A 27,940-nucleotide genomic window follows, 5' to 3' on the forward strand; every position below is an offset into this window, starting at 1 on the left:
TTATGGTGAGTCAGGACTTGAACTAGGAGCCTTCTTTTTCTTCTCACTGTGTTTCTTTAATGTTTATTTATTTTTGAGAGAGAGAGACAGAGAGCGAGAGGCAGAGGGGCAGAGAGAGAAGGAGTTACAGAATCCGAAGAAGGCTCCAGGCTCTGAGCTGTCAGCACGGAGCCCGACTCGGGGCTCGAACTCACGGACCGTGAGATCATGACCTGAGCTGAAGTTGGATGCTAAACCGGCTGAGCCACCCAGACGCCCCTTCTCACTGTGTGTCTTATGGTTCTTTTTCTTTTTTGTTTTTTCTTTTTCTCATTCTTCACTGCTTTTCTTCTTTCTTGCTCATACTTCTTCTTATTTATTTATTTATTTATTTTGCCGGGATATTTTATTTATTTATTTATTTATTTATTTATTTATTGCTGGCACATTTTATTTTATTTATTTATTTTTTAAATATAATTTATTGTCAAATTGGCTAACATATAGTGTGTACAGTGTGCTCTTGGTTTTTGGTGTAGATTCTCATGGTTCATCACTTACATACAACACCCAGTGTTCGTCCCAACAAGTGCCCTCCTCGATGTCCAGCCCCCATTTGACCTTCTCCCCCACCCTCCCACGTTAGTACTTCTTCAGTATGATCTGATTCTGATAAGGACTCAGATGATAAAGGTTTATCTCCAGGATACATCTTTCTTTTTCTGCTGACTCCTTTAATGTCCTTCTCTTTCTCAGTTGGATCCTTTGACTTCTTTTTCTTTGTTTAAACTATCCTTACTGTCCGATTCCGTTTCTGGCGTGGAGCTTTCAGAAGATTTATGTGAATGGTTCTTCCTTCTCTCTTTTTTCTTTCTCCTTGTTTTTTATCCTCATCTTCAGCATCTGAAGAACTGGTGGAAGAATCAGAGCTGGGTGAAGAAGACGACGAGTACCTACCAGATTTCTTCTTTTCTTTTTTCTTTTTCTGTCTGTTTTTGGATGAGCTCTCACTGCCACTTAATAATTTTTCCCTGTGTTTTTCTAGTTCTTTCTTCAAGTTCTCATTCATTTTTTCTTCAAATTCAGCCAATGTCTTAGGGCCTTTCTTTTTCTTCTCTAGCTGTTCTTTTTTTTTCATTTTTTTAATATTTATTTTTGAGAAAGAGAGAGACAGAGAGAACACACGCACACACGCACAAATCGGGGAGAGGCAGAGAGAGAGAGGAAGACACAGAGTCTGAAGCAGGCTCCAGGCTCTGAGCTGTCAGCACAGAACTGGATGCGGAACTTGAACTCACGAACTGTGAGATCATGACCTGAGCCGAAGTCAGATGCTTAACTGACTGAGCCACCCAGGTATCCCTCCAGCTGTTCTTTTACTTCTTCCCAGATCGATTCAGATAATCTTGGATTGTTGGCCCTGAAGACTGGATTGGATCCCCGATCTGGCCACTGCTATCGGGTTCATACAGGCCACCCAATTGTCCCGCTTCCCCAGGGTGCAGGACTAAACACACGGTCAGACACCGAGGGAGCCAGAGAGGCAGCCAAAGTGGGTGCCCCGCAGGTCCTCTGTCACACTGCAGTTTTAAATTATAATCTCCTGATTACTAATAAACTTCATCGTCTTTTAATTTTTTTGTGGACTATTAATGATTTCTCTACTCTGATATACCTTCTGTAATATACTCATTTTTATATCAGGTTTTGTCTTAGCTCCAGCTGCTATAACAAAATACCATATGCCAGATGGCTTCCACATTTACTTCTCATAGTTCTGGCAGCTAGAAATCTGAGATCAGGGTGCTAACATGCTCTGGTTTTAGGGAGGGCCCTCTTCCTGGCTTGGTGATGGCCACCTTCTCACTCTCTGTGCGAATGGCCTTTCCAGGTGCAACAGGTTTCCCTCCTCTTATTGGAGGACTAATCCCATTGTGAGGGCTTCACCATCATGACCTTATCTAAACCTAATTAACTTCCCAAAGCCCCACCCCCAAGTACCATCATATTCCAAGTAAGGGCTCAACATTTGAATTTTGGGGAAAAACACATGTTCAATCTATAATAGGTTTTCTTTTTCTTATAGACCAATAAAAAAATTTGAAATGTTCTAGAAATTGGGGCGCCTGGGTGGCTCAGTCGGTTGAGCGTTCGACTTCGGCTCAGGTCACGATCTCGCGGTTTGTGAGTTCGAGCCCCGCGTCGGGCTCTGTGCTGACAGCTCAGAGCCGGGAGCCTGCTTCGGATTCTGTGTCTCCCTCTCTCTCTGCCCTTCCCCTGCTCATGCTCTGTCTCTCTCTGTCTCAAAAATAAATAAAACATTAAAAAAAATGTTCTAGAAATGAATCTTTAATCATATACACTGCTGATATCATCTTTGATTTATAGCTTCCCTGTTTAGTCTTCATATATATATTTTTTATGAAAAAGAATTAATTTGATAGAATGTGCCCATTCTTTCCCTTAGAGATTACTTCTTCTCTTCTATTGAATATATTATTCCCAGTCAGAGTTAAAGAGAGATTCTCATTCATCAGTGAAATGACTGCCCCCACCCTACCCCAGTATATGCTGGGTACATCTGACTCTGGCCAGGGCTGTTACATTGAGAAAAATGGAAAGCTTTGACTTTACTCATGTATGGCCAACACATGAGGCCAACTGTTGTTTCCATCAGGAAACAGCTACCATTGAAAAGATAGTTTATTATTTACATTTGTCAAGAGGAGAGGGCATACCACATCATGCAGAATCATGCAGGAATTACCAGGGCCTAGCTCGAGGCTTTATTGGAGTTTTCAAGGGAATGAATGGGTGAGGCAGCTGAACAGGTTTAGGATTGGTGCCTTCGGATAGGGGTGGTTTCTCTTTGTTAAGTACCTGGGGTGATTTCATGGGCAGTGTTCAGAGCTTCAAGAACCCTAATAAAAGCAGGCTTGATGCTGGACTGGTCTCAGAAGTGGTTGGTTTACATATCAAAGCCAGAGTCTCAGGCAAATTGTTTGTTCTCTCTAGGGATTAAGTAACCAAAGGAGAGGCAGTCCCTTCCTGGATACACACACACACACACACACACACACACACACATACACACAACGGAATATTATCCAGTCACTAAAAAAAGATTTAGTGACATTTGTATCACATGTGACACATTTGTGACAACATGGATGAAACTTGAGAGCATTACGCTGTGTCTGAAATAAATCAGATGGAGAAAGGCAAATACTATAGGATCTCATTTACAAGTGAAATCTTAACCAAAAAAAAAAAAAAAAAAAAAAAATCCAAAGTCACAGAAAACAAGATCAGACTTGTAGTTACCAGAGAGGGGGTGGCGGGGAGGGAGGAAGGTGGAGGAAGGAGGTCAAAGGTACAAACTTATAAGATACATAAGTGCTGGAGATGAAATGTGCATCCTGATGACTATAGCTGACACGGCTGTACGATATATTTGAGAGTTAAGAGAGAGTTGATGCTAAGCGCTCTCATCACAAGAAAAAAAAATGTTGGGTTTTTTTTTTTTTTTTGGTGTTTATGAGATGATAGATATTAACTAAACTTACCATGGTAATCAGTTCATAATATATGTAAATTATGTTGAATACCTTAAACTTATATAGACTATAAATCAATTATATCTTAAAAACTGGGGGAAAATATGATTAAAATGCTGACTACTAGAGAAATTAATTATATTTTTATAAAATGTGTTCTCAAAACCTTTATCCTTTGCTTTCCTAAAATAACAGAATTATGAGTAGTAAAACAGCACACACATCTATTCCATAATTTAAGATATAATTATTATGAGTTAATCACTGGTCATGTAGTATGAAATATGAGACAAGTAGACTGAACACTAAAATATATGCCATTTTGGGGTATCTGGGTCGCTCAGTAGGTTGAGCATCAACTCTTGATTTTGGCTCAGGTCACGATCCCAGGATTGTGGGATCAAACCCTGCATTGGACTCCATGCTGTGTATGGGAACTGCTTAAGATTCTCTCTCTCTCTCTCTCTCTCTCTCTCTCTCTCTCTCTCTCTCTCCCTTTGCCCCTCTTCCTTGCTTCCTTGCTCTCACTCTCATAATATAATATAATATAATATAATATAATATAATATAAAAATGTATGCAATTTAAATGAGTAAATTTCAGGAGAAAAACAGCATTATAATTTTTCTTTTACTCAAATTTTATAAATTTTGCTAGAGTGTAAATTTGACACCCATGAATTAGTTAGGAAGATTAGTCACCTAACTCTGCAAATGTCTTAGTTATTAAACTTAGCTACTCAGTTCTATCTTGGTTTATTGTGTGAAAAGAGAATTTTGTCAGCCCTTTTTGGAGGATCCCATACGACTGATTCAATTTCCATTTCGTGAAATACACCCTCCTCATCTCTTTCTGGAATTCTTCTATACGAAGTGAGTTTTTAAATAATGGTCTAAACACTTCCAAGTTCCTCCTGATTTCCATTTCTCCAACAAAGCAGAAGGCTGAAGACTTCTGCCTAAATCTGTGTCTTCCAACCATTGTCAACATGGACTTCTAAGACACTTAAACTGTTGAATTTACAGGACACGTGTATATATAACATGAGGTAAAGTCACAAACTACATTTACTGGTATTGATAAAACGTGAATGGTAAATAAAACATGCTCAATTTGAAGTCTTTGCTTTTAGAACTGCAAAATTGCAATTTCTAGTTGATTCCCTTGTCATTTCCATGAAACAACACAAATTCTATATTCTCATTAGTTATTGATATAGAAGAATAAAAAGTGACTCTCTTGATGTTGAAAACATAAAACACTAACTCTTGAAATCATGTTATCCAAAACATAACAGAGATTATACATTATCTTAAGGACATTCCAGAGTACAGAAAGAAAATATAACAACATACAGGGTTCCAACGAGTTCAAAACTCATCTGTGATTTGACAGATGGTAAGAGAGTTTGAAGTAGGTCCAATAGAGATGTCAGGCCAAAGTTTTTGTGTGAAAGTATCGGTGAAGGTATAAATATAAGACCTATATTACTCATATTAAAAAATGAGACCTCTCCAACTCATGATCCAGAAAAAGCCAGTCCATGTGTTTTGGACCCCATCACCCACTTGAATCCTGAGTTTGCCAGCAGTATCTCTTTGGTGATAAGGATGTAAAAGCATTTTTTTTTTTAATGTTCATTTATTTTTGAGAGAGAGAGAGAGAGAGAGAGCGAGCATGAGTGGGGGAGGGGCAGAGAGAGAGGGAGACACAGAATCTGAAGTGGGCTCCAGGCTCTGAGCTGTCACAACAGAGACCGATGCAGGGCTCCAACTCACAAACTGTGAGATCATGAGCTGAATCAAAGTCAGATGCTTAACTCACTAAGCACCCAGGCACTTCTGCAAAAGCATTTCCGAAGAAGAGTCTGCACAAACCTACGGAAAATCCATAGGGCCTCTTTCTATCTGCCCGTCAGCATCAAACCCTCCAAAATTCAGGACAGTAGGGTAAAAAGTAGATGTGTTGGGATTATATGGAAAGTTTGTGTCTTTCCATATTTCGTACTTGTTTTGTCTTCTGATATAAGTCTGGGTGGGCAGTTTTAGGATCTAGTGTTAAATCCACCTTAATGTGTTGATAATTTTTTTGCAGGACAAAAGTGTGAAAGAGATAATAACTCTCTTTAATTAATATAAAAAAACTTCTGAGTTTTTAGGTTTTTATGTCTGTTATGTATGTATATGTCCAATACCTATCAGTAAATATAAGTCTGCCTGGACACACTTGTTTGCTATTTCACATAGCATTGTTGTTTGCCGGGAGCCGATCCATCCAGACTTCCTGATGGCACAGCCTGAGTAGTTGGCGGAAGGGCAACGCATAGCGACCCTCCGAATGGGAAGCTACTGGTATCCCTTCTCTTACTCATCATGGCCATCCCCATGGTCCAATTGGTATTGATGATTCAAAATAAACCCATGGGGGCAAACTCGGGGATATTTTCTGGGGATGACCCCCAGGACAAAAAAGAAACCTGATATCCAACTGGTGCCACCCCTGCCTGCCCGTCCCCTACCTAAAGGAAGGATAGCCCCATATATTTCCCAGCCAAGGAGGGGGACTAATGGGTTCAAAATCCCCATTCCAGCAACAAAGGAATGTATCTATGGATACAAGTTACTCCAACCCCTAGGCCCACTTGGCCCCCAGGAGGCTTTCAAGATGGTAACTGGACCTGGTGGGTTAGGGTACAGAATGGTTCATTAGTTCCTAGGTATACATTGTCTCTCTGGGAGCGCATAAGTCTGGGTTCCCAGGGCCCTCTTGGCTCCCTCCCAGCACCTCAGACCGAAGGGAAGACTTTTGGTCCTTGTACCACAAATGGCTCAAAGGAACAATTAAGAAGTCATGTCTCTGTAAATGTTCCACTTGAGGTGTTGAGAGTTAGATGACCTTTCATGAAAATAGCAAAGCAAACGCTTTATAAACTATAAATAAATGTAGACACATAATGAAAGTAATATGAAGAAATTAATCAATAAGCAAAGCGCAGGAGGGAACGTTACAAGAAAATAACCATGATGTTCCTTAATGGGTGATTGCACAAAGGAACATTTTTAGAATTAGGTAAAGCGGAGAAACATAGATGACGCACGCTACAAGGAAATTGCTAACAAATATAATGCCACGTTTGCCACAATAAAGCGGCCAGTCTAACAAGCTGTTATTTTGTTATTTTTGTTATTTTGTTATTTGTTATTTTCGCCGATGCCGTTCATCCTTCGGGAACCCCCGGACCTGCTGGAGCTGGACTCTGGCAGTTGTTGTTTTGTTTTGTTTTGTTTTTTCTTTTAGGATTGGAACTATGATCTGAATAATGGCCTTTGTTTTCAATTTGTTATTCTTCAAGATCCTTTTCCATCAAAAATAAATTTAAAAAAAGGGCATCCTATTCCTCTTCCAGTAAAATGCTGTAGTTCTTCATATTCAGAGTGTAATTCCCCCCTCTACTTTTTCACCTTCCACCTTAAGGCAAGTACTTTTGAGACTTGGATTTCTAACTGCCATTCAACATTTTCAACCTGCTTCTTCAGAGGCTCACTGTAGCCTTTGAACTGCTTCCTTGTAACCAGCTGCAGCTTGCTCAGTGGGTGTCAGGGTGTGGTCCTGGAGGTCAGAGGAGACCCTGCACTGGGGACACAATAGCGTCAGATCCTTCTCACAGAACAGAGCCAGAATCTGCACTTCTCACACAAGGGTTTTGTTAGTGGAAACTGGGTTTGCCTCTTGGTGGGTATTGAGCCAAAAGACACAAACAAGCCAAAGGATAAGGAAAAGAAAGGGTTTTACTTGCAACAAGAGAACACCAGGGATGTTTCCCAAAGCAGTGTTTCCCCAAACAACAAAATTAGGGAAGTTTTAAGTTAGGGGTGCATGCATATTCATGAAGGGGCTGGGCAAAGGAGAGTTCAGTATAGAAGTTGGGCAAAAGTCTTCCCCCTGTTGCTATCTCTCTCTCAAAATAAATAAAAATAAACTTAAAAAAAAAAAAAAAAGAAAGGATTGGGGCAAAAGACATCCTAAATTGACAGAGTCCAGGTCCTAGCTGATTGAAGTTACAAGGGCCAGCAAGGGTCAGCGTCATCAATTCTCTGCTCCAGTTAGTCTGGTATTTGAGTGTTCAAAGGGGGTTAAATCCTGCAAAAAACGACCCAAGAACATGTGTTAGATAAGTCTTTGCTTTTGAAACTGCACTGGGAGTTTTTACCATTAATTTATCATCTCAGTTACGGTTAGGTTATTTCCCGGCTAGGTAGAGACTGTTTTTGCATCTTCTTTGTTCCCTTAAAATCCTTAACTACTGAGGTTTTTGCATTTCTTTGTAATTCCGACACCTCCTAGGAAGTTCCGAAAGAAGTGAGCTCGAGCAAGTCAGGCAAAGATCATACAATGGCCGGAGTCCTAAAATGTGCTTTCTTAGGTCTCAAAGCCAAGTCTCCTCTTTCTTTTTCCAGGGACCCCTAACTCTTTCCGCTTAGTCTCTCTTCCCTTTTGTTCCTTGTGGTGGGAAGCTGCTTAACAATATCATACATGGGACAAAAGTGGGTGTTCCTCTTTAAGTCTCTGTCAGGGCAGTGGCGGAGACAGATGAAACAGGGGATATATCTTATAGGTCTTCCCAGCACTGGTGGATGCAGGAGCCACAGAAGTGCCTGTGGTCAAGGGTCATTGGGTCTCTCAGATAATCCAGGCAGATGGGGCAGCTGGCCTCTGCTTGGAGCTGCGCAGGTTGGCTTTATAGGTCATTGTGCAGAGTGGGTTTCTTTCTGAGGTTTCCATCTTAAAAAAGGACTGATTTCACAATATATGTGAATCAAACCTCATGCTGTATACCTTAAACTTACACAGTGATGTAGGTCAATTATTTTGCAATAAAACTGGAAAACATTTTCAAAAGCGTCAGGGGCTGGTGGGGTGGGGCTGGTTCTCCAGGAGCTAAGGAAAAACGAGAAGCTGGTGAATCCTCAACTTCTCCTTTTGAAATCAGTACATAGTAAGCTACAGTCCCTGAAGTTTGGTTCTGCTCTTTTCCTTTATTTCCAGAGGAATCTTCCCAAGAAGAGCCACAGATCTCCAGATAACTAATCTTCCTGTATTCACTGGCCCACATGAATTGAAGGTCACTATGGAGTCCTGTTGGTCAGAAAAGAACCCAAATTGCAAGTACTATATTGTTCCTAGGGACAAGATATTCCCTTTTTATTTTTATTTATTTATTTTTATTTTATTTTTTAAATTTACATCCAAGTTAGTTAGCATATAGTGCAACAATGATTTCAAGGGTAGATTCCTTAATGCCCCTTACCCATTTAGCCCATCCCCCTTCCCACAGTCCCTCTAGTAACCCTCTGTTTGTTCTCCATATGTAAGAGTCTCTTATGTTTTTGTCCCCCTCCCTGTTTTTATATTACTTTTGCTTCCCTTCCCTTGTGTTTATCTATTCTGTGTCTTAAAGTCCTCATATGAGTGAAGTCATATATTTGTCTTTCTCTAATTTCGCTTAGCATAATACCCTCTAGTTCCATCCACGTAGTTGCAAATGGCAAGATTTCATTCTTTTTGATTGCCGAGTAATACTCCATGGTATGTATATACTACCTCTTTATCCATTCATCCATTGATGGACATTTGGGCCCTTTCCATACTTTGGCTACGGTGGATAGTGCTACTATAAACATTGGGTGCATGTGCCCCTTCGAAACAGCATGCCTGTATCCCTTAGATAAATACCTAGCATGTGCCCCTTCAAAAGAGGATACCTGTATCCCTTGGATAAATACCTAATAGTGCAATTGCTGGGTCCTAAGGTAGTTCTGTTTTTAATTTTTTGAGGAACCTGCATACTGTTTTCCAGAGTGGTTACACCAGCTTGCATTCCCACCAGCAGTGTAAGAGAGCCTCTTTCTCCACATCCCTGCTGTTGTCCACATCCACATCTGTTGTTGTCTGAGTTGTTAATGTGAGCCATTCTGAGAGGTGTAAGGTGGTATCTCATTGTGGTTTTGATTTGTACTTCCCTGATGATGAGTGATGTGGAGCATTTTTTCATGTGTCGGTTGGCCACCTGGGTGTCTTCAAGATATTCCCTTTTTAAAAGGATGCTCATGGGCACCTGGGTGGCTCAGTCAGTTGAGCGTCCGACTTCAGCTCAGATCAGGATCTCACTGTCTGTGAGTTCGAGCCCCATGTCAGGCTCTGTGCTGACAGCTCAGAGCCTGGAGCCTGTTTTGGATTCTGTGTCTCCGACTCTCTCTGCCCAACCCCCCCCCCCCCGACACACACACACACTCATGCTCTGTCTCTCACTCTCTCTCTCTGTCAAAAATAAATAAACATTAAAAAAAAATTTTAAAGGATGTCCAGTGAAACATTTATTCTTCCTTCGTGACATGAACAGCACTTCATGTTGGTCAAATAATAAGGGAAGTTACTACCAAAGATATATTCCACTAGTTTTTAAAATAAGGTAGGGGCAGGACACCTGGGTAACTCAGTCGATTAAGTCTCCAACTCTTGATTTTGGCTCAGGTCATGATCTCAGAGTGTGTGAGTTTGAGCCCCGGGCTGGGCTCTGTGCTGACAGCGTGGAGCCTGCTTGGGATTTTCTGTCTCCCTCTCTCTGCCCATCCCCTGCTCATGTGCTCTCTCTCTCTCTCTCAAAATACATAAATAAACATTTAGTAAAATAAAATAAGGCAGGGGCACCTGGCTGGCTCAGTTGGTAGAGCATCTGACTCTTGATCTCAGGGTTGTGATCAATTCAAGCCCCATGTTGGGCATGGAGCCAACCTAAAAATAAAATAAAATAAAATAAAATAAAATAAAATAAAATAAAATAAAATAAAATTAAATTAAATTAAAATTAAAAAGCAGAAACCATTATTATTTCACAATCCCAAATTTATTAAAAGGTTTAGGCAATGACCAGTATGCCTACTAACATCACAAAAAGTGAGGAAAAAAACTAAGAACAAAACAAGAATTATTGACCTCATGAAGAGAGCACATAACAGAGTGAAAAGACTTTCCTTTAATCAGGAACACAAATACCTGCACCCAAAAATATTGCTGTGAAACTTCTTTAAAATTAAAATTGTCTACTGAATGTCATGAAAACAATTCATGTGTGAAAATGGCTACACAGTGACTTCATGTGTTCTAGTCCATTCCCTAGAATCTGGACATTACCTGGAACAGCTTCCTGTGCAAACCTTCCAAATAACCTACTCATATGAGAGTATATATTGCATGAGTTTGTGTATATGTATTTAAGAAATGGGAGCATCCTGTGTATTCTGTAAATTTTTCTTTGAATATTTTATCTAGGAGGTAGTCCCTGTCCTCACATATAGTTCATTCTATTTTAAAATGTGTTGCACACTTGGGTAAATGTCTAAATGGGAAATATTAAAAATGTAATAAATGTTCTTTGGAGAGCTTTAAGGTGTGCTTTCCCCTCCATTGCTATCCCCCCAATATGTTTTCTTCAACTTGTTAGCTAAAAATACTCACTGGTTTATATCTATTTACTCACTGGTTTATATCTAAAGGCTACTGAAAGATACAAATCAATAGCCAATGAAGGGATGAATAGGGCAAGATTCCAAAAGAGCTTCTGTCCTTTCAGACTTTGGGGCCCAGCATGGTGGCTGGTGAACCTCTGGCTTACCAGCCTGCAAGCTTTCCAAATTCCCCTCCTTTTTTGGGTTTTTGTGGAGGCTTCACTGCTTAGCGATTATTGGTCATTGGTGACTGATTCACCCTCCGGCCTCTCCCCCCATCGCCAGAAATCAGGGGTGGGACTGTATATTCCAACCCTCCATTCTTGGTCAGTTCCTCTGGCATCCAGCCCTCCCACCTCAAGATCTGTAGGGAATTTCTAAAAGTCACCTCGCTGCCATAAAATCAGTTATGGTTGAGCTTGTTATGAATAACAAAACACCCATTTCACCTTTACACACTGAAGGAACTGAAGACAAGAGACTAAGCATTACAACAGAAGATACTTCCATTACTCTTATCACCCGCAAAGTTACACGTGTTTTAGGGGCTGTGAGACAGAAACCATAGACAAAGACCAAAAATATATATGAGAAGTATATGTGGGACATCTGGATGATGACCACATGACAGTAGGCTATTCGTCTGAGAATCCAGCCGTCTGATTTCAATTGAAAGTAATACCTTAACTTCATTATTTCTTCTGCAAATACCTCTTTCGGTCCCACTTGGGTGCTAATTTATGAGTTCAGAAGTACTTAGTTACTGATCCTTCAGCCTTGAAGACTTTATCAAGTTGTCCAACTAATTCACCTTAAGAAGCACTTCAAGGAGAGACCTGGGTGAGCCTGAGTTGGTGGGGCATAATCTTACAGGGTGGGACAGACCCACCCAAGCACTCACTGAGATGCAAATTGATCCAAAGAGGATTGTTTTTTCAACGCTAACTACACCCTCACCTATGACAAGTAATCTCAGTAATCCCACACTAGGTGAAGTGGTTACAGCAGAATTCTTCACTCCTTCACAGTCTGGGAGGAGGGTGGGGTGTCGAAGATTTTAAAAACCGCCTGCTGTATGGTTTGGCCTTATTTTGGCTCTCAAGTTTGTCACAGGAATATAAATATTAGCAACTCGAGTTAAATTGGGACTAATGCCTTTAATCACTTAGCCTTACAACCCCCAGCTACCCTCAGGATCTCTTCCCATTCTCCCCCTCCAAGCAGGGTCATTGAGCATGCACATGCGCAGGCCCATAGCTGCCACCACTTCCGGGGGAACAGGCCAATCACAGCACGGAACAAATGTGAGTCTCTGACGCAGGAGACCGCGCTCTGCGGAGGGGATGTTGGGGTCGTTAATCTGTGGCCGGCCTGTCTTTGAACCGAGTGCGAGTGCGCAGCGCCTTGCTTGAGCCGCTTTTCGAGCCGCTGAACCGCTTGCTGCAGGTAAGCAGGAAGGGCCTTTCATCCTGAGGCTTAGCTGAGCAAGGGCTTCCTGGGCCTCTTCTGGGCTCCATATGTGGGGGTGCTTGTGCACGACTGGGTCTCTCAGATTCTTGCAAGACTCTTTGAGAAATACAGGAATCCCCTTACAAGTGCCCCCTTCCCCCCCCCCCAAATTTTTTTTTAAAGAAATACAGGATCCTGGGCCTGCCTCAGCTTAACTCCATGTAGTCGTAATGGAGGTGGTATGACTGCGTTACATGAGATTTTTATCAGGACAACAGTTTTCAAGTTGCAAAGTGGCCACGTGATCTCCAAAGAAGGATTGTTGGGGTGTGAAGGTAAGAACCTCCAACCCACAGTGCCAGCACCTCCCTGACGTAGTCAGTGTCATCCTTTGCTCCTCATTTGTAGGCCTTGTAGGTACGGAATTTTCCTTTTTTTTAACTGTAAGGTGAGGCTCTGGTATGTTAAACATCATTTCAAGTCGCAGGGATCGAATCTTGAGAGCTGAGGATCTACTGCAAATTTAGTTTATTAGCCTAACTTTTTTTTTTTTTATTGAGGTCATACTAGCCAATATTTTTCAGCAGCCACAAGAATTAGAGAAGGTAATACAGCTTTGAGAAAAAATAAAGAATTCAGACCATGAACCATAGGCTGCCATGTCATTAACAAAAAAAGAATGTAAAACCACAAGTATGATCTGTGCTATGACCGAAAGATGTGTGGAGCCAGGAAATGAGAGTATGCCCCAGATGTTGGTGCTCTCTAAGTCTTATTATTCATACAAGTAATGAAAGAGGCTTGCTGTAGAGTTATGAAACTGATTGAAGGGATAGAGTAGAAGGCAGTAGTCACAATAGCAGGCTGTTTGTAGCTTGCACTGGGAAAATGGCCCCCAAAGGTGTTTATTTCATCTCATAGCTTGAGTCTGGAAAGTGAGTTAGAGTACATAAGTATGTGGAAAGGGGAGGACCCACTGGGAATCTAGATCTGTGCAGGAACACCACCCACCTCCTTCTTATTTTAAATGAAATACACTTACCGACTTAAGCTCAGGTCATGATCTCACGGATCATGAGTTTGAGCCCTGTGCCGGGCTCTGGGCTGACTGACAGCTCAGAGCCTGGAGGCTGCTTCCCATTCTGTGTTTCCCTCTCTCTCTGCCCCTCCTCCACTCACATTCTGTCTCTCTCCCCTTCAAAAATAAACGTTAAATGAAATACTCTTAATTTTTTTTTTTTCAGGGGCGCCTGGGTGGCTCAGTTGGTTAGGGGTTCGACTTCGGCTCAGGTCATGACCTCACGGTACGTGGGTTCCAGCCCCAAGTCAGGCTCTGTGCTGACAGTTTGGAGCCTGGAACCTACTTCAGATTCTGTGTCTCCCTCTGTCTGCCTCTCCCCCACTTGTGCTCGCAGGGGAAAAAAACCCTTTTTTTCATGTTTATTTATTTTTGAGAGAGTGAAAGCATGAGTGGGGAAGGGGCAGAGAAAGAGGGAGAGAGAGAATCCCAAGCAGGCTCGCATATCAGTGTAAAGCCCTACTCGCGGCTCAGTCCCATGTACTGTGAGATCATGACCTGAGCCAAGATCAAGAGTCGGCCTCTCAACCGAGTGAGCCACCCGGCTGCCCCTGAAATATTCTTTTTATTTATTTACTTATTTATTTTTAATGTTTGTTTATTTTGAGAGAGAGGACGCATGAGTGTAAGTGGGGTAGGGGCAGAGAGAGAGAGGGAGATAGAGAATCCCAAGCTGTCTTAATGACGCTCAGTGCAGAGCCTGACACAGGGCTCTGGGATCCCACGACCCTGGGATTATGACCTGAGCCAAAATCAAGAGTTGAACACTTAACTAACTGAGCCACCCAGGCACCCCTGAAATACTCTTATTTATGTTATTTATTTTTTAATATTTATTATTTTTGAGAGGGAGAGAGAGAGAAAGCAAGGAAGGGGCAGGGAGCTGGTGGGGGCAGAGGATCCGAAGCAGGCTCTGTACTGACAGTAGAGAACCCAATGTGGGGCTCAAACTCACGAACCATGAGGTCATTACCTGGGCCAAACTTGGGCCGAAGTCTGACGCTTAACTGACTGAGCCAGCCAGGTGCCCCAAAATACGGAATTTTAAACAAAGATTAGGGATTCTCATCGTGACAGTGTTATTCATGAAAAGTTAGACTGGAATATCAGAAAAATTTGAAGACACATTATCACTACTTTATGTTTCTTTTTATTGTGTGGGAGAGGAAAAGTAATTATCCCTCTACCCCTCTAGGTTCTTGGCTGAAACCCCATCTGTAATAAAAGGCAATTTAACAGGAGAAAATAATTTAATTATGTACTCCATCTGCACATAAGGGAGATTCACAAAGATATGAGACTCAAAAAAGGTAGCGTGAGTGTAAGTGGGCAGCTCATCCTGAACTAAGGAAAGAGATATAGGTCTAAGGCTTCAAAGGGGAGGAGGGCAATTCATAGGACACTGAAAAGAGAAAGTATCTGGTAAATGAAGTTTGCCCCGCCCAGGTGAAAAAGTTGTCTAGTAATACTTCTCTTCTTGGCACAGGCCCCCATTCTATGGTAAATTGCCCTTTCAAAAGGGTAGCTTCTGGTCTGTTTTCAGAGCTTCTGTGTCTGCTATGTCTCCAAATAATCAGCTCAAAATCATCCTTATGATTTGGCATCCTTATGCCAAAGAGGCATATTTTTGAATGGCATATCATGCTATCCTCCAATCGCAATATAATAAAAAAAAATTTTTTTTAATGTAATAATACCTTGCTGCTTCAAAATTAGAATCTGGGGTGCCTGAGTGGATCACCTGGTTAAGCATCTCACTCTTGATTTCAGCTCAAGTCAAGATTTCTTGGTCATGAGATCAAGCCCTGCATCGGGTTCTTTTCTGACAGCATGGAGCCTGCTTGGGATTCTCTCTCTCCCTCTCTGTCTACCTCTCCCCAACTCACACATGCGCTTGCTCTGTCTCTCAAAATAAATAAATAAACATTTAAAACAATTAGAATCTATTCAAACTTTCTCTGCCAAACCACCATGAGCAGTTAGCATCTTTTTTACTCATTAAAGGGGAAACAATAATAAGATATATTAACAATAACAATAAGATATATAGTGGCTTTTAGACTAAGACAGTGTTATAGTATATACAAACATCCAACAGTTCTTACCCAGTTAAGTCACATAGGACTCATTTAATTCCTTTAGCAACAAGTTATGATAACGTGTGAATTGTCTATCAGGGAAGCTCTTAGATGCTTATTTTTTCTTTGGGAACAGGTCATGAGGTCAGCCTCTGCTTAGGATGTATCAAATTTCCGGATTATCAGAAGGAATGCTGGTAGCTAGCATAAACCACATTAGTTACACCGATACTTTAGGCTCGGTGAGCCATTGTTATCAGAGAAGGATGGGAACCCTTCCAAAATCCAAGTTCTCAGATAGAAGCCAAGGGCCAACCTTGCAAGCAGGCCCTTCTAAGGACAGCAAGCAGTCTTAGGCCTATTATGATCACTCTTTTCTGCACAATAGCACTTACTGAGCATCTGTTCTGGTCAGGCAGTGCCTGCCACCCCCATGCGCTTAGATGTATTCACCAACCCGGAAGTTCTCCAACCCGGTTTTTATCTAGGTCTCATTACATTTACATGGTTGATTAAATCACTGGCCTTCGGTGATTACCTCGATCTCATCTGTGCCTCTCCTCAGGAGGATACAGGATAGAGCTGATGGTTCCGACCCACTAATCATCCCTGGATCTTTTTTGTGGCCTGCCCCCTTCTGCAGCTATCTAGGGGTCCTTAGCCATCACTCAGCTCATTAGCATACAGAGTGCATCCTTATCACTATGGGGTGAGTCCAAGGGTGTTAAGAGCCCTATGTCAGGAACCTGGGACAAAGGCCAAATATATATTTATGTCACCCAGAAAAGTGTAGTGTGTTAATGGCTTAGTATGCTAGTAGTAGTTATGACTTTGGATAAGCCTGTTCAATTCTCATAAATTTAAGTTTCACAGCTGTAATTGAAGATTTTAACTCTCAAGTGTCAAGGCTCAGCATTTTACCCTACTTGAAACTAGTAAGTTAGCCTGTTGATGTTTCATGGTTGCTGCCAGATGACACAACTCCTGGGTCAGAGACAGGACTCAGTTACTACTGGCACAGCCAATAGCATGAGCATCAGGTTGGTGTCAGTTTCCCATCTCTCCCAAGTCTCACCAGCTGGATGCTGTGTACACTGTGGGTTTGTGACACAGCCACAGAACCCTGAGTTTGGGGGATCCACTTTTATAGCAAGCATGTTCTTGGGGCGCCTGGATGGCTCAGTCGGTTAATCGTATGATTTCGGCTCAGGTCATGATCTTGCGGTTTGTGGGTTCGAGCCCCACATCAGGCTCTGTGCTGACAGCTCAGAGCCTGAAGCCTGCTTCAAATTGTCTCCTCCTCTCTCTGCCCCTCCCATGCTCATGCTCATGCTCTATCTTTCTCTGTCTCTCAAAAATAAATAAACATAAAAAAAAAAAAAAAAAGCCATGTTCTTGGTCTCCTACAGCGAAATCATGACCTGAGCCAAAGCCAGATGCTTAACCAACTGAACTACCCAGGCGCCCCCACCATGTTGAGGATTTAAAGTGCATTCAGAAGCTGGAAGATTTTAAGCACTAGAAAGAGATGTTAGGAGTTGTATATTCAAAGAAAGTTCTTATTACTTGAATTGCGAATGGATGCAGAATGCAAGAATGGAAACAGGCTGACCAGGTAGAAGGGTAGTACCATAATCCTCTTGAGCTGAACACAGCTTGGGCTAGGTTAAGCTTCTGTACTAGGTCCATATATCTTAAAAGGTGGCAGATGATGCACAAATAATATACAGGAAAATCAATGAGTATAAAAAGCAAGGGATATAAGTGATTTATTATATGTCCCAGTGCTTTACAAAATGAACTACACAACTTCCCTTTGATTTAAACATCCGGATGAGCCTGAAGGTGATTTTTCTAAAACTTTAACACTTTAGAATAATAATAGACTCACAGGAATTTTGAGAAACAGTACAGAGAGGTTTCGTGTATCTATCATCCACATTCCCATGTTTCCAAATACTATATCAAAACCAGGAATTTGATCTTGGTCAAATGACTGTCTAGTTTTATGCCACTTATCACATGTAGATTCACATAGTGGCCACCAAAATCAAGTTATAGAACCCGTTCCATCACTAATGAGTGTCTTTCATGCTGCCTTATTATAGACACACCCATCACCCACATGATACCAAAACCGTGACACCCACATTTTTTTTTTTCTTTTTTAGAAAGTGCAAGGGGAGAAAGGCAGAAGGAGAGAGAATCTTAAGCAGGCTCCACACTCAGTGTGGAGCCCGACACGGGGCTCGATCCCACAACCCTGGGATCATAACCTGACCCAAAATGAAGAGTTGGATGTTCAACTGATTGAGCCACCCAGGCCCACCACTTTTTTTGTTTTTTAAGTCATATTTAAGAGTAACATTCAAAGATCACAACTCCTTCAGTACTAAAGTACTTATTTGCTAAGAGTAGGATATTTTCTTATGTAGCTATGAGGCAATTGTTGAATTCAGGAAGTTTGATTTTTGCTACTGTTGTCTAATGAATAGTCCATATTCATATTTTTGCCATGCTCTGTCCACTTTAGAGCAATGTATATATATATGTCTAGCTAGACTCTAGAAAGCTAAGATCACAAATTTAACTTGTTTCTTTAGTTTCTTAACGTAGAAGAAACTTCAGTGCCATTGTATATAGTTTAAGACCATGGACTTGTGGAACGTTCTGTGGTTTGGATTTTAGTGATTGTATCTTTGTGATTAAATTTAGGAATTGCTTTTTCTTTTTTTGCAGGGGGAGCATAAATACTCCGTAAGTGATGTTTTTCTCATTGCAGGCCATCAGTTTATCCCTTCATTGGTCAGGAGGTATTCTTTAGGATTCTACATTGTAAAGGCACTTATTTTTCACATAATTGTTAACAGTGATATTTTGAGATTTTTGTGAATATATCATTACCCAGGAAATTTCACATAATAGTTTTTGCAGTTATTGATGATTCTTGCCTAAATTAATTATTATATTGTGATAGCACCTAGGAGATTTTATGATTGAAAACTTTTCTCACTCATAGGAATGAATGGTTGCTTGCTTGGACCCGTGGCTACTTTGTTGAAGAAAGTCATTAATCTTAAATTTAGGTGAGTTAATCCGTGAGAGAGCTGCAAACAGTGAATCTTTCTTGACCTCAAGCTACAGGACAGGACACTACACAAGACTTCAGTGGCTGCCATCAGAAGCTGGGCCAGTGGAACCTAAAGCTTCGAGGTCTGGGGAAGATCTACTTGCTGGGTCTTGAGCTTACGGCAAGCCTTGCCAAGGGGAACATTCTTACCCACCACCTTCATTCTCTGCTCAATGGAGTTTGTAACAGCCCTGGTACACCTTCAGGAAGAGTCTAACTGCCCCATCTGTCTGGACTACTTGAAAGACCCAGTGACTATAAACTGTGGGCACAACTTCTGTCGCTCCTGCATCAACATGATGTGGAAGGATCTAGAAGATACCTTCCCCTGTCCTGTGTGCCGTTTTTGCTTTCGTAACAAAAACTTACGGAGCAACCGTCAGCTCAGTAATTTGACTGAAATTGCTAAACTACTGCAGGTCAGAAGGAGCAAGAGAAAAAGGCAGGAAGAGTATTCTGTGTGTGAGAAGCACAATCAGTTTCTGACCCTTTTTTGCGGAAAGGACCTAGAGGTTTTATGTACACAGTGCAGTCTCTCTGTTCAACACCAGAAACACTACGTTTGCCCCATTAAGAAAGCTGCCTCTTATCACCGGAAAATTCTAGAATATAGCATTGAGCCCTTGCAGAACAATGTGGAACGAGTTGAAAAAGTGATATCTCTGCAAGCCAGCAAAATTGTGGAACTGAAAAAGAAGGTAGAGTATAGGAGAGAAGAAATCATTTCTGAATTTGAGCAACTTCGACTGTTTCTGCAAAATCAGCAAGAGGCTCTTCTTAGGCAGATGAGAGATGAAGAGATGGACATTTTAACGAAACTAAATGCCAACCGTATAACATTTTCAGACCATGTTTCCACATTAAAACATCTGCTGAAGGAGGTAGAGTGCAAGTTTGGGCAATCGGAACTGGAATTACTGACACATGTTAAAGGTATCTACCACAGGTATCAAAACCTAAAACGTCCTGAGCTCTTTTTATTCCGATTAAAGAAATATGGACTTAGCCTTCCTCCACAATACTCTGGCTTGGGCAAAATTATCAAGCCATTTCAAGTAGATGTGATTCTAGATCTTGAAACAGCACACCCTCGGCTTATCGTCTCTGAGGATAGAAAAACTGTGCATTATGGAAAGAGAAGAAAATACCTTTGTTATAACCCAAGGAGATTTTACCTCTGCCCTGCTGTCCTGGGTTCTAAGAGATTTAGTTCTGGCCGGCATTACTGGGAGGTCATAGTGGGAAACAAGCCTAAATGGACCGTGGGAGTGTGTCAAGACTGTTTTCCTAGGAATTGGAGGAATCAGCCAGTAGCTGAGGGTGGGTTCTGGGCAATTGGGAGATATATTGAAAGCATTTATGTTATGTTGGGTCCTAAGAGAAGCCAGCTTCTGCCCACAGTAAGACCCACTAAGATTGGCATTTTTTTGGACTATGAGTTGGGTGAGGTTTCCTTTTACAATATGAATGATAGATCTCTTCTCTATACTTTTAATGATTCTTTTACAGAAGCTGTTTGTCCCTATTTCTATGTTGGAATAGATTCTGAACCTCTTAAAATCTCTTCAGTAACAGATGATGAAAGATGAAGTACCTGGGAAAGAAACAATGCTGTTTCAGTATCTAGGGATAACTAGTAAATTTAGTCTCAACAATTCTGGATTCTTGTGGTTTACTGCTGAAAACCAGAAGAGATTTTTCTCCTTCATTTTAAGCAACTATAAAACATGAGAGTAACACCAATTTTATAGATGTTATAGATGCTTTTAGTTTCTAAGATAAAGTATTTGAGGATTATGCTACTTAACAAATTTAATAAAATATTTCTGTTGAAATTACCTATAATAAGATGTCTTTATTTTTTACTTTTTAATGTTTGTTTATTTTTGAGAGAGAGAGAGACAGAGTACGAGCAGGGGAGGGGCAGAGAGAGAGGGAGACACAGAATCTGAAGAAGGCTCCAGGCTCCGAGCTGTCAGCACAGAGCCTGATGTGGGGCTTGAACCCACGAACTGTGAGATCATGACCTGAGCAGAAGTCAGATGCCTAACAGACAGAGCCACTCAGGTGCCCCAACATGTCTTTTAATTATAGTCATTCCTTTACAGTTAAATAAGTTACTTTCTTTTTTTTTTTTACATTTATTATTTTTGATAGAGACAGAGCACAAGTGGGGGGAGGGGCAGAGAGAAGGAGACACGGAATCAGGAGCAGGCTCCAGGCTCTGAGCTGTGAGCACAGAGCCCCAGGTAGGGCTTGAGCTCACAAACTGAGATCATGACCTGAGCCTAAGTTGGATGCTTAACCAACTGAGCCACCCAAACGTCCCTACTTCCATAATTCTTAATAATCATATTCTCCTCTCTCTCTTTTTCTTTCTCTTTCTTTCTTTCTTTCTTTCTTTTTTTCTTTCTTCTTTTAAATTTACTTATTTATTTTTGTGTAAGAGAGTAAGTGCCAGCAGAGGAGGGGCAGAGAGAGAGAGGGAGAGCGAGAATCCCAAGCAGACTTCATGCCCAGCACACAACTTAGAGCCCTGATCCCAAGACCATGAGATGATGACCTGAGCCAATATCAAAAGTCAGATGCCTAACTGACTAGGACACCCAGGCTCCCTTCTCATCTTTACTGTGTTTGTTACCAGTTGACCCAAATGACTGACTACTATAGATACTGAAATTTTGCTCTTTAACAGCCCTTGTCCTACACATATTTATATAGATCATAGATAATCTATGTCCCAGTGAACATGATTCTGCATCTCATGTTGCAATCTGAACAAAGTAGCCTATGTGTATATCTGTCTCTCTCCCCACTATCCTGGGAATTGCCCTCTGTTCTAGAATTCCTTGGTTTAATCCCATGTCTCCCTGCTTGTTTTATCTTTAAATTTGGGGTGTCATCCTCTCTATGTTTTAAAATTTGGGTGATTTGGCACATTTCAAAACGATTTTATTCTACCTATGTTGAAGTGACAGTTAAGCCAAATATACATGGCTACATTTGAAGTCATATAACCTAATTTTCAAAACATACTATTGTGTTTGAGAAGTCTCATACCATCTGATTCTTGATACTTTGGCTACCATTGTTTTATGATTTTTAAAGACCTTTTTTATTCCTAGGTTTTTTTTTTTTTTAAGTTCATTTATTTATTTTAAGGGGGGCATAGAGCAAAGGAGAGAGAGGATCCCAGGCAGGCTTGCACCTCCAGCTCAGTGCCCGATGTGGGACTCAAACTCAACGAACCGTGAGATCATGACCTGAGCCGAAATCAAGAGTTGGATACTCGACTGACTGAGCCACCTGGGCACCCCTATTCCTAGTGTTTTGAGCTTTGTCCATTTATTTTGCTGAGTGATGAGATACCTGGTCAGGATTCTCCAGGGAAATAAACAGATGTGTATTTTTAGAGAAAGATTTATCTTAAGGACTTGGCTTAAATGATTATGGAGACTGGCAAATCTATGACGACCGGCATGGCAGATTTTAAAACCAGCAACCTGGAGATCAGGGAAGATTCTATGCTGCAGTTCAAGTACAAAGGTCATCCCATGATAGAATTCTTTCTTGGCTCACGGTAGGTCAGACTTTTGCTCTATTCACCCTTCAATAGACTGAATGAGACTCTCCCACATTAAAAAGTCCACCAATTTAAATGTCAGTCTCATCCAAAAACACCCTCAGAGAAACATCCAGAATAATGTTTGACCACATATTTGGCACTGAGGCCCAGCAAAGTGACACATAAAATTAACCATCATGGATATCTTCAATTTGAAATTGTATGAGGTGAAAAAAACTAAGATTCCTATCCTTGAGCAGTGTACTTCCTAGAGTAGAAGAAACAGATAATCAAATAATAAATATAAAGAATTGATAAAGCAAGGTAGAAGCTAATAAAGCTCGATGGGTAGGTACAGAGCATGGGAGTACTGTGGGTGGGGGCAGGTTAGCTACCTGAAGTTGGGTGGTCGGCGTAGGTATTTAAAATTTTTTCTTTAATGTTTATTTTTGAAGGAAAGAGAAAGAGCAGGAGCAGGGGAGGAGAGAGAGGGAGACACAGAATCCAAAACAACCCTCAGGCTATGAGCTGTCAGCTTGGCCTGATGCTGCGCTCGGAACTCACAAACCACAAGATCATGACCTGAGCTGAAGTTGGTCGCCTAACAGACTGAGCCACCCAGGCACCCCTGTGTAGGCATTTTAGAGAACATGGAATCAGAGCAGAACTCTGGATGAGGGAAGAGCAGTGGTGGAGCATTGCAGAGAGACCGGCTGGAGAAAATGTTACGGAGAAGGGATTGGCAGAAGGGACCTGGGCCAGCACTGAAGCCTGTTAGTGGAGTAGAATGAGTGCAAGGAGAGTCTGAGGTCAGAGAGGTGAGTTGTGGGGAAAAGGGAGAAAAACCAGCCTTGGTAGGGTCACATAGGCCATTTGAGGCATTTTACTCTGTGAAATAAATGGGAGTCCTTAGAGGCTTTGGTGGTGGGAGAGAGTAACTTTACCAGACTTTCCTGTTCAACAATCTCTCCTCTCTATCTACATTAGCCTACATGCTCTTCCTGGAACATAGCAGGTTCTTTCTTAATATTTCTTTTTTTTTTTTCTTTCTTAATATTTCTTTTTTAATTTTTTTTTTAACGTTTATTTATTTTTGAGACAGAGAGAGACAGAGCATGAACGGGGGAGGGGCATAAAGAGAGGGAGACACAGAATCGGAAGCAGGCTCCAAGCTCTGAGCCATCGGCCCAGAGCCCGACGCGGGGCTCGAACTCACGGACCGTGAGATCGTGACCTGAGCTGAAGTCGGACGCTCAATCGACTGAGCCACCCAGGCGCCCTCTTAATATTTCTTAATGTTACTTGTTGAAGAATTAGGGACGCCTGGCTGGCTTAGTTGGTTGAGCGCCAACTTCAGCTCAGGTCATGATCTCATGGTTCGTGAGTTCAAGCCCTACGTCAGATTCTGTGCTGACAGCTCAGAGCCTGGAGCCTGCTTCGGATCCTGTGTCTCCCTCTCTCTCTGCCCCTCCCCGCTGACACTCTGCCTCTGTCTCTCTCAAAAATAAATAAACATTCAAATTAGACTATGTAATTAACATTGTCCCTGCTGGCTTGATTTAATCACAGGTAATAATCTCCCCACCTCTATCCAGGGTGGCACCTGGGCCAGACCTTGCCCTCCCTCTTGGAGGGAAGACCCACCACTCTTTGGTGGGTGGGGTCTCCATGACTCCACCTTGCTAGTAGGATATATACATATATGCAATGGTCACATCACTGACCCGGCAATCTCCTGCAAAACTGTCTTCTGGGAACTCTTTTAGAGACCAGCCTCACAGACCTCCCATAGTCACCTGCTCCAGGTAAGCCCAGAGATGGTATAACATAGGTACAGGAGACTGGGGCATGTTAAGACTGGTGGCGTCCCGATGCCTCTTCTGTATAGTGCCTAAGATCAAACCTTAAGGAAAAGCAAACTTGGATTCAGGTTATTCTTTTTTAAAGTTTATTTATTTATTTTGAGAGAGAGAGGGACAAGTGGGGGGCGGGGGAGGGGCAGAGACAGAGAGAGGGAGAGAGAGAAAATCCTAAGCAGGCTCTGAACAGACAGTGCAGAGCCTGAGGCCAGGCTTGAACTCATGAACTGGGAGATAATGACCTGGACCAAAACCAAGACTCGATGCTTAACTGACTGAGCCACCCAGGTGCCCCTGGATTCAGGTTACTTTAAGAACCATTCTTGTGTTATGGTTTATTTATTCAGTGACCCTTGTCCTAGGTCATATAAATACTGTTAAAAATACAGACACCATGATCCCAGCCAGTCCTAGAGGTTCCCAATATCTGTGTGACAAAGCCTCCAGAGGTGCTGATCTGAAGCCCAGTGTGGAATCCTTTCCAGCATCTTAGTGAGGGGTGGTTTGTGTATAGGTGGGGAGTGGAGGGGTGAGAGCTATGGGGCCAGGATCCTTAGTACTCAGGTCCTGCATAAACTTGATCTTCCTTAATCTCACCATCTGTCTGCTTTCAGATGCGCAGAGAGTATAAGCAGGTTGCCCAAAGTCACTAAGTTCTTAAGGGAGGCCCAGAAACTTGGCCAAGCTTAGTCATTCAACAGCTTTAGCCTAGGATTTGGAGATACTTGCAGATACAGTCATCGTGGGGATAACATGGAGATTATAGATCTGTGGGGAATGCAGATCTCCAAAATGCACATTAATCTGCAACATCAGAGTTGAAAGAAAAATCATGGTACAGACTCTGGTGTTGTGGCAGTGGTGAGTGAGGTAATCCAACATGGAGGTCACTTCTCAGCCTTTTGGCCTCCTGGAGAAATCATCAGTAACAGCTTGAAAGAAAAAGCTCCATGCCCTCTTCTCAGGATCCTGTCCTAACAAGTACTCACTACTTGGTAGCTCACCATTCACTTCAGAGAGTATTGTGTGTATGTGTGTGTTTCTCAGCTTTTTCTCACACTGAATTCCTGATCTCCAATTTCATTCTGTGCATTATGTGAAGAATTAGTTTTCCAAGTTGGCAGGGTCCTCATAGTAAATTTAATCTAGTCCAAATCCCATCTACTATGTACAGAGTTGGATATCGGTTCCAGTTGAGAAACTCAAGTGAAAAGAAAATTTTGATATATTATGAATTCAGTGCTGTCAGAAATGTCTGTGGTTTAAGCCAAAAAATACCAAGTTCTTTCAATAGATTTTTGACTATTGAAATGATTGAAGTGGAGATTTATACTTTGTTTACCTGAGTAGAGGTGAGGATATTATATAACATTCCCCAGGTCCCCCAGATAGTAGGTGACTACAGAGAAATCTCACCCAGGGCCAAGAGATCTAGTCCACACGTTCTCCACAGTCCCATTTAGCCCCTCTTTGGTTGACGTGGGTGTAGGTGGAATCCTGGGGGTGGAGAAAAGACTCAGTGGTTGCTTTAAAGGTGGCAGTGAACAGGGCAATGAGATAAAGAGTAGCCTATTTTATATAAAGGAATATTTTATCATCCCCAGGAAGGAAAACACACTTAAAAATTATGTCTGCCTTCTACCCAAGAGAATTGCTGACCTTGGCTTCACATCCCCTGGGCTGCCGAGGACAGCTGGCTGCCCAGCTCATCTGTGATCACCTGCAGGTGGTGAACAGAGCTCTGGGCATCTACGACTGCACCTGAGGCCAGTGGCCTCCTAGGACAGCAAGGCTGCCCTCTTTTGACAAAAGGACATCCAGGACAGGAAAGGACAGTAAAATCTGAGGGTGTGTCTGCCTCTCACTGGAGGACTCCCGCAGGGCACCACCTCCAGAAGAGCCACGTCGGTCCAGAAAGACGTTTATCTCGGCCCAATGGCAGCGTCGTCAGCCCTGGCAGGACTCCAGGCACAAGCCAACTGCCCCATCTGTCTGGACTACCTGAGAGACCCCGTCACCACCGAATGTGGGCACAACTTCTGTCGCTGCTGCATCCGGCAATCCTGGGCTGATCTCAGCGACAGCTTCCCTTGCCCCGTCTGCCGCCACCCAGGCCGAGAGAGGCACTTGAGGAGCAACGCCCAGCTGGGAAGGGTGATCGACGTCGCCAAGCTCCTCCACATCAGCAGGAGCAAGAGGGGGAGGCGGGACGAGAGGCATCTGTGCGAGAAGCACAACCGGGTCCTGACCCTCTTCTGTGAGGAGGACCTACAGGTGTTGTGTCCCGCGTGCGTGCGGCCCCCTGACCACCGGGGCCACCGGGTGAGGCCCGCGGAGGAGGCCGCCTCCCAGCACAGGCAAAGGCTCGGCAGTTACGTGGAGCCCCTGAAGAGGCAGCTGGCAGTTGTGCAGCAGCTGGTAGCCACCCAAGACAGGAGACTCTTAGAGCTGGGAGAGCAGGTGCAATGCCACAGACAGAAGTTAGCCTCTGAGTTTGAGCACCTGAACCGGTCTGTAGCCCGGCAGCAAGAGGCAGTTCTGTCGAGGCTGGCCGAAGAGGAGAAGGACATTCAGCAGAAACTCTGTGCAAACATAACGGCGTTTTCAGACCACGTTTCCACCCTCCGAGGTCTCCTGAAGGAGGTGGCCGAGAGGAGTGTGATGTCAGAGGTGAAACTGCTGACGGACCTCGGGGGTGTCCGTGCCCGGTGTGAGCACCAGGAGCCCCCAGCTCTCTACTCTTTCCAGTTAAGGAGAGAAGGCTGCAGTCTCCCCCCGCAGTACTTGGCTCTGCAGAAGATCATACAGAGGTTCCGACGAGAAGTTACCCTGGATCCTGAAACAGCACATCCTCATCTGCTTGTGTCTGAGGATAGGACGTCTGTGACATTCGTGAGGGAAAGGCCAAGCGTCCCTCAGCATCCAAAGAGACTTCTGACGGATCCCGTCGTCCTGGGTTCTGAGGGCTTCGACGGGGGCCGACACTACTGGGAGGTGCAGCTGGGTGACAAGAGCGAGTGGGCCGTGGGGGTCTGTGAGGACCCCCTCTCCTGGAAGGGACAGCGGCCCCTGTCAGGACAGAACAGACGCTGGACAGTTCAGCTGCAGGATGGTGCCTATGTGGCACAAGGGGCTGTTCCTGTCACTCTTGTGTTGAAGGAAAAGCCCAGAGGGGTGGGCGTTTATCTGGACTATGAGTTGGGGGAGATTTCCTTTTACAGTTTGAACGACAGGTCTCACATCCATTCGTTCACCGATGCGTTTTCTCAAGTACTAAAGCCTTACTTCTGTGTGGGGCGGGACCCTAAACCTCTTACCATCTGTGCGGTAAGGGATCTTGAAGGATGAATTGAGAGTGGGCTTCATTCTCTTTCTGTAATTTATGGACACTGGGTGGAATATTGGACAACTATCAGTGAATATAACACCCCTCAATTTTTTCTTTCTTGATCATTTACTCTTTTTATTAATACAACTTGTATTTCTTTTCCCCATGGACTTTCTGGAGAGAAAAGAGGAGCCCAGAGCTGAGCCAAAAGAGCACCTTGAGAGGGTTTTAGTGACCTGCTGGCCCCTCCTTGTGTTCCTTCCCCTCCAAATGGGGGCCACCTTTTCTCCTCTGCCTCCACTTGCTTGTTGGCTCAATTATGATTGTTCTCTGCCACCTTCCAGATTGCATTTAAGATAGCTGGAAATAAAAAGCTCTTACAATAGGACAATTTCAAATGAAGATAAAAAAT

At 42.8% G+C, this 27,940-nt stretch overlaps 2 protein-coding genes and 1 pseudogene across 2 annotated transcripts; 2 read left to right on the plus strand and 1 right to left on the minus strand.

Annotated features, from left to right (window-relative positions):
* Positions 1–1,471, minus strand: LOC125923993 (protein FAM133B-like; annotated as a pseudogene).
* Positions 1,472–12,363: 10,892 nt separating this feature from the next.
* On the plus strand, positions 12,364–20,568 carry TRIM60 (tripartite motif containing 60). The gene is made up of 3 exons (XM_049631283.1): positions 12,364–12,487; positions 12,674–12,825; positions 18,666–20,568. The coding sequence occupies exon 3, from the start codon at positions 18,950–18,952 to the stop codon at positions 20,363–20,365; it is 1,416 nt and encodes a 471-aa protein (XP_049487240.1). The 5' UTR covers positions 12,364–12,487; positions 12,674–12,825; positions 18,666–18,949; the 3' UTR covers positions 20,366–20,568.
* A 5,567-nt stretch (positions 20,569–26,135) lies between these two features.
* Positions 26,136–27,548, plus strand: LOC125922460 (tripartite motif-containing protein 75-like). The gene has a single exon (XM_049630065.1). It carries the CDS (start codon positions 26,136–26,138, stop codon positions 27,546–27,548), a length of 1,413 nt encoding a protein of 470 aa, XP_049486022.1.
* The last annotated feature ends 392 nt before the right edge of the window (positions 27,549–27,940 follow it).

The sequence above is a fragment of the Panthera uncia genome, chromosome B1, assembly GCF_023721935.1.
Source record: "Panthera uncia isolate 11264 chromosome B1, Puncia_PCG_1.0, whole genome shotgun sequence".
Lineage (NCBI taxonomy): Eukaryota > Metazoa > Chordata > Mammalia > Carnivora > Felidae > Panthera > Panthera uncia.

What these genes read in the sequence shown, in the direction of transcription:
- LOC125922460 (XM_049630065.1), top strand. Translation starts at nt 26,136, where the DNA reads ATGGCAGCGTCGTCAGCCCTGGCAGGACTCCAGGCACAAGCCAACTGC.
- TRIM60 (XM_049631283.1), top strand. Translation starts at nt 18,950, where the DNA reads ATGGAGTTTGTAACAGCCCTGGTACACCTTCAGGAAGAGTCTAACTGC.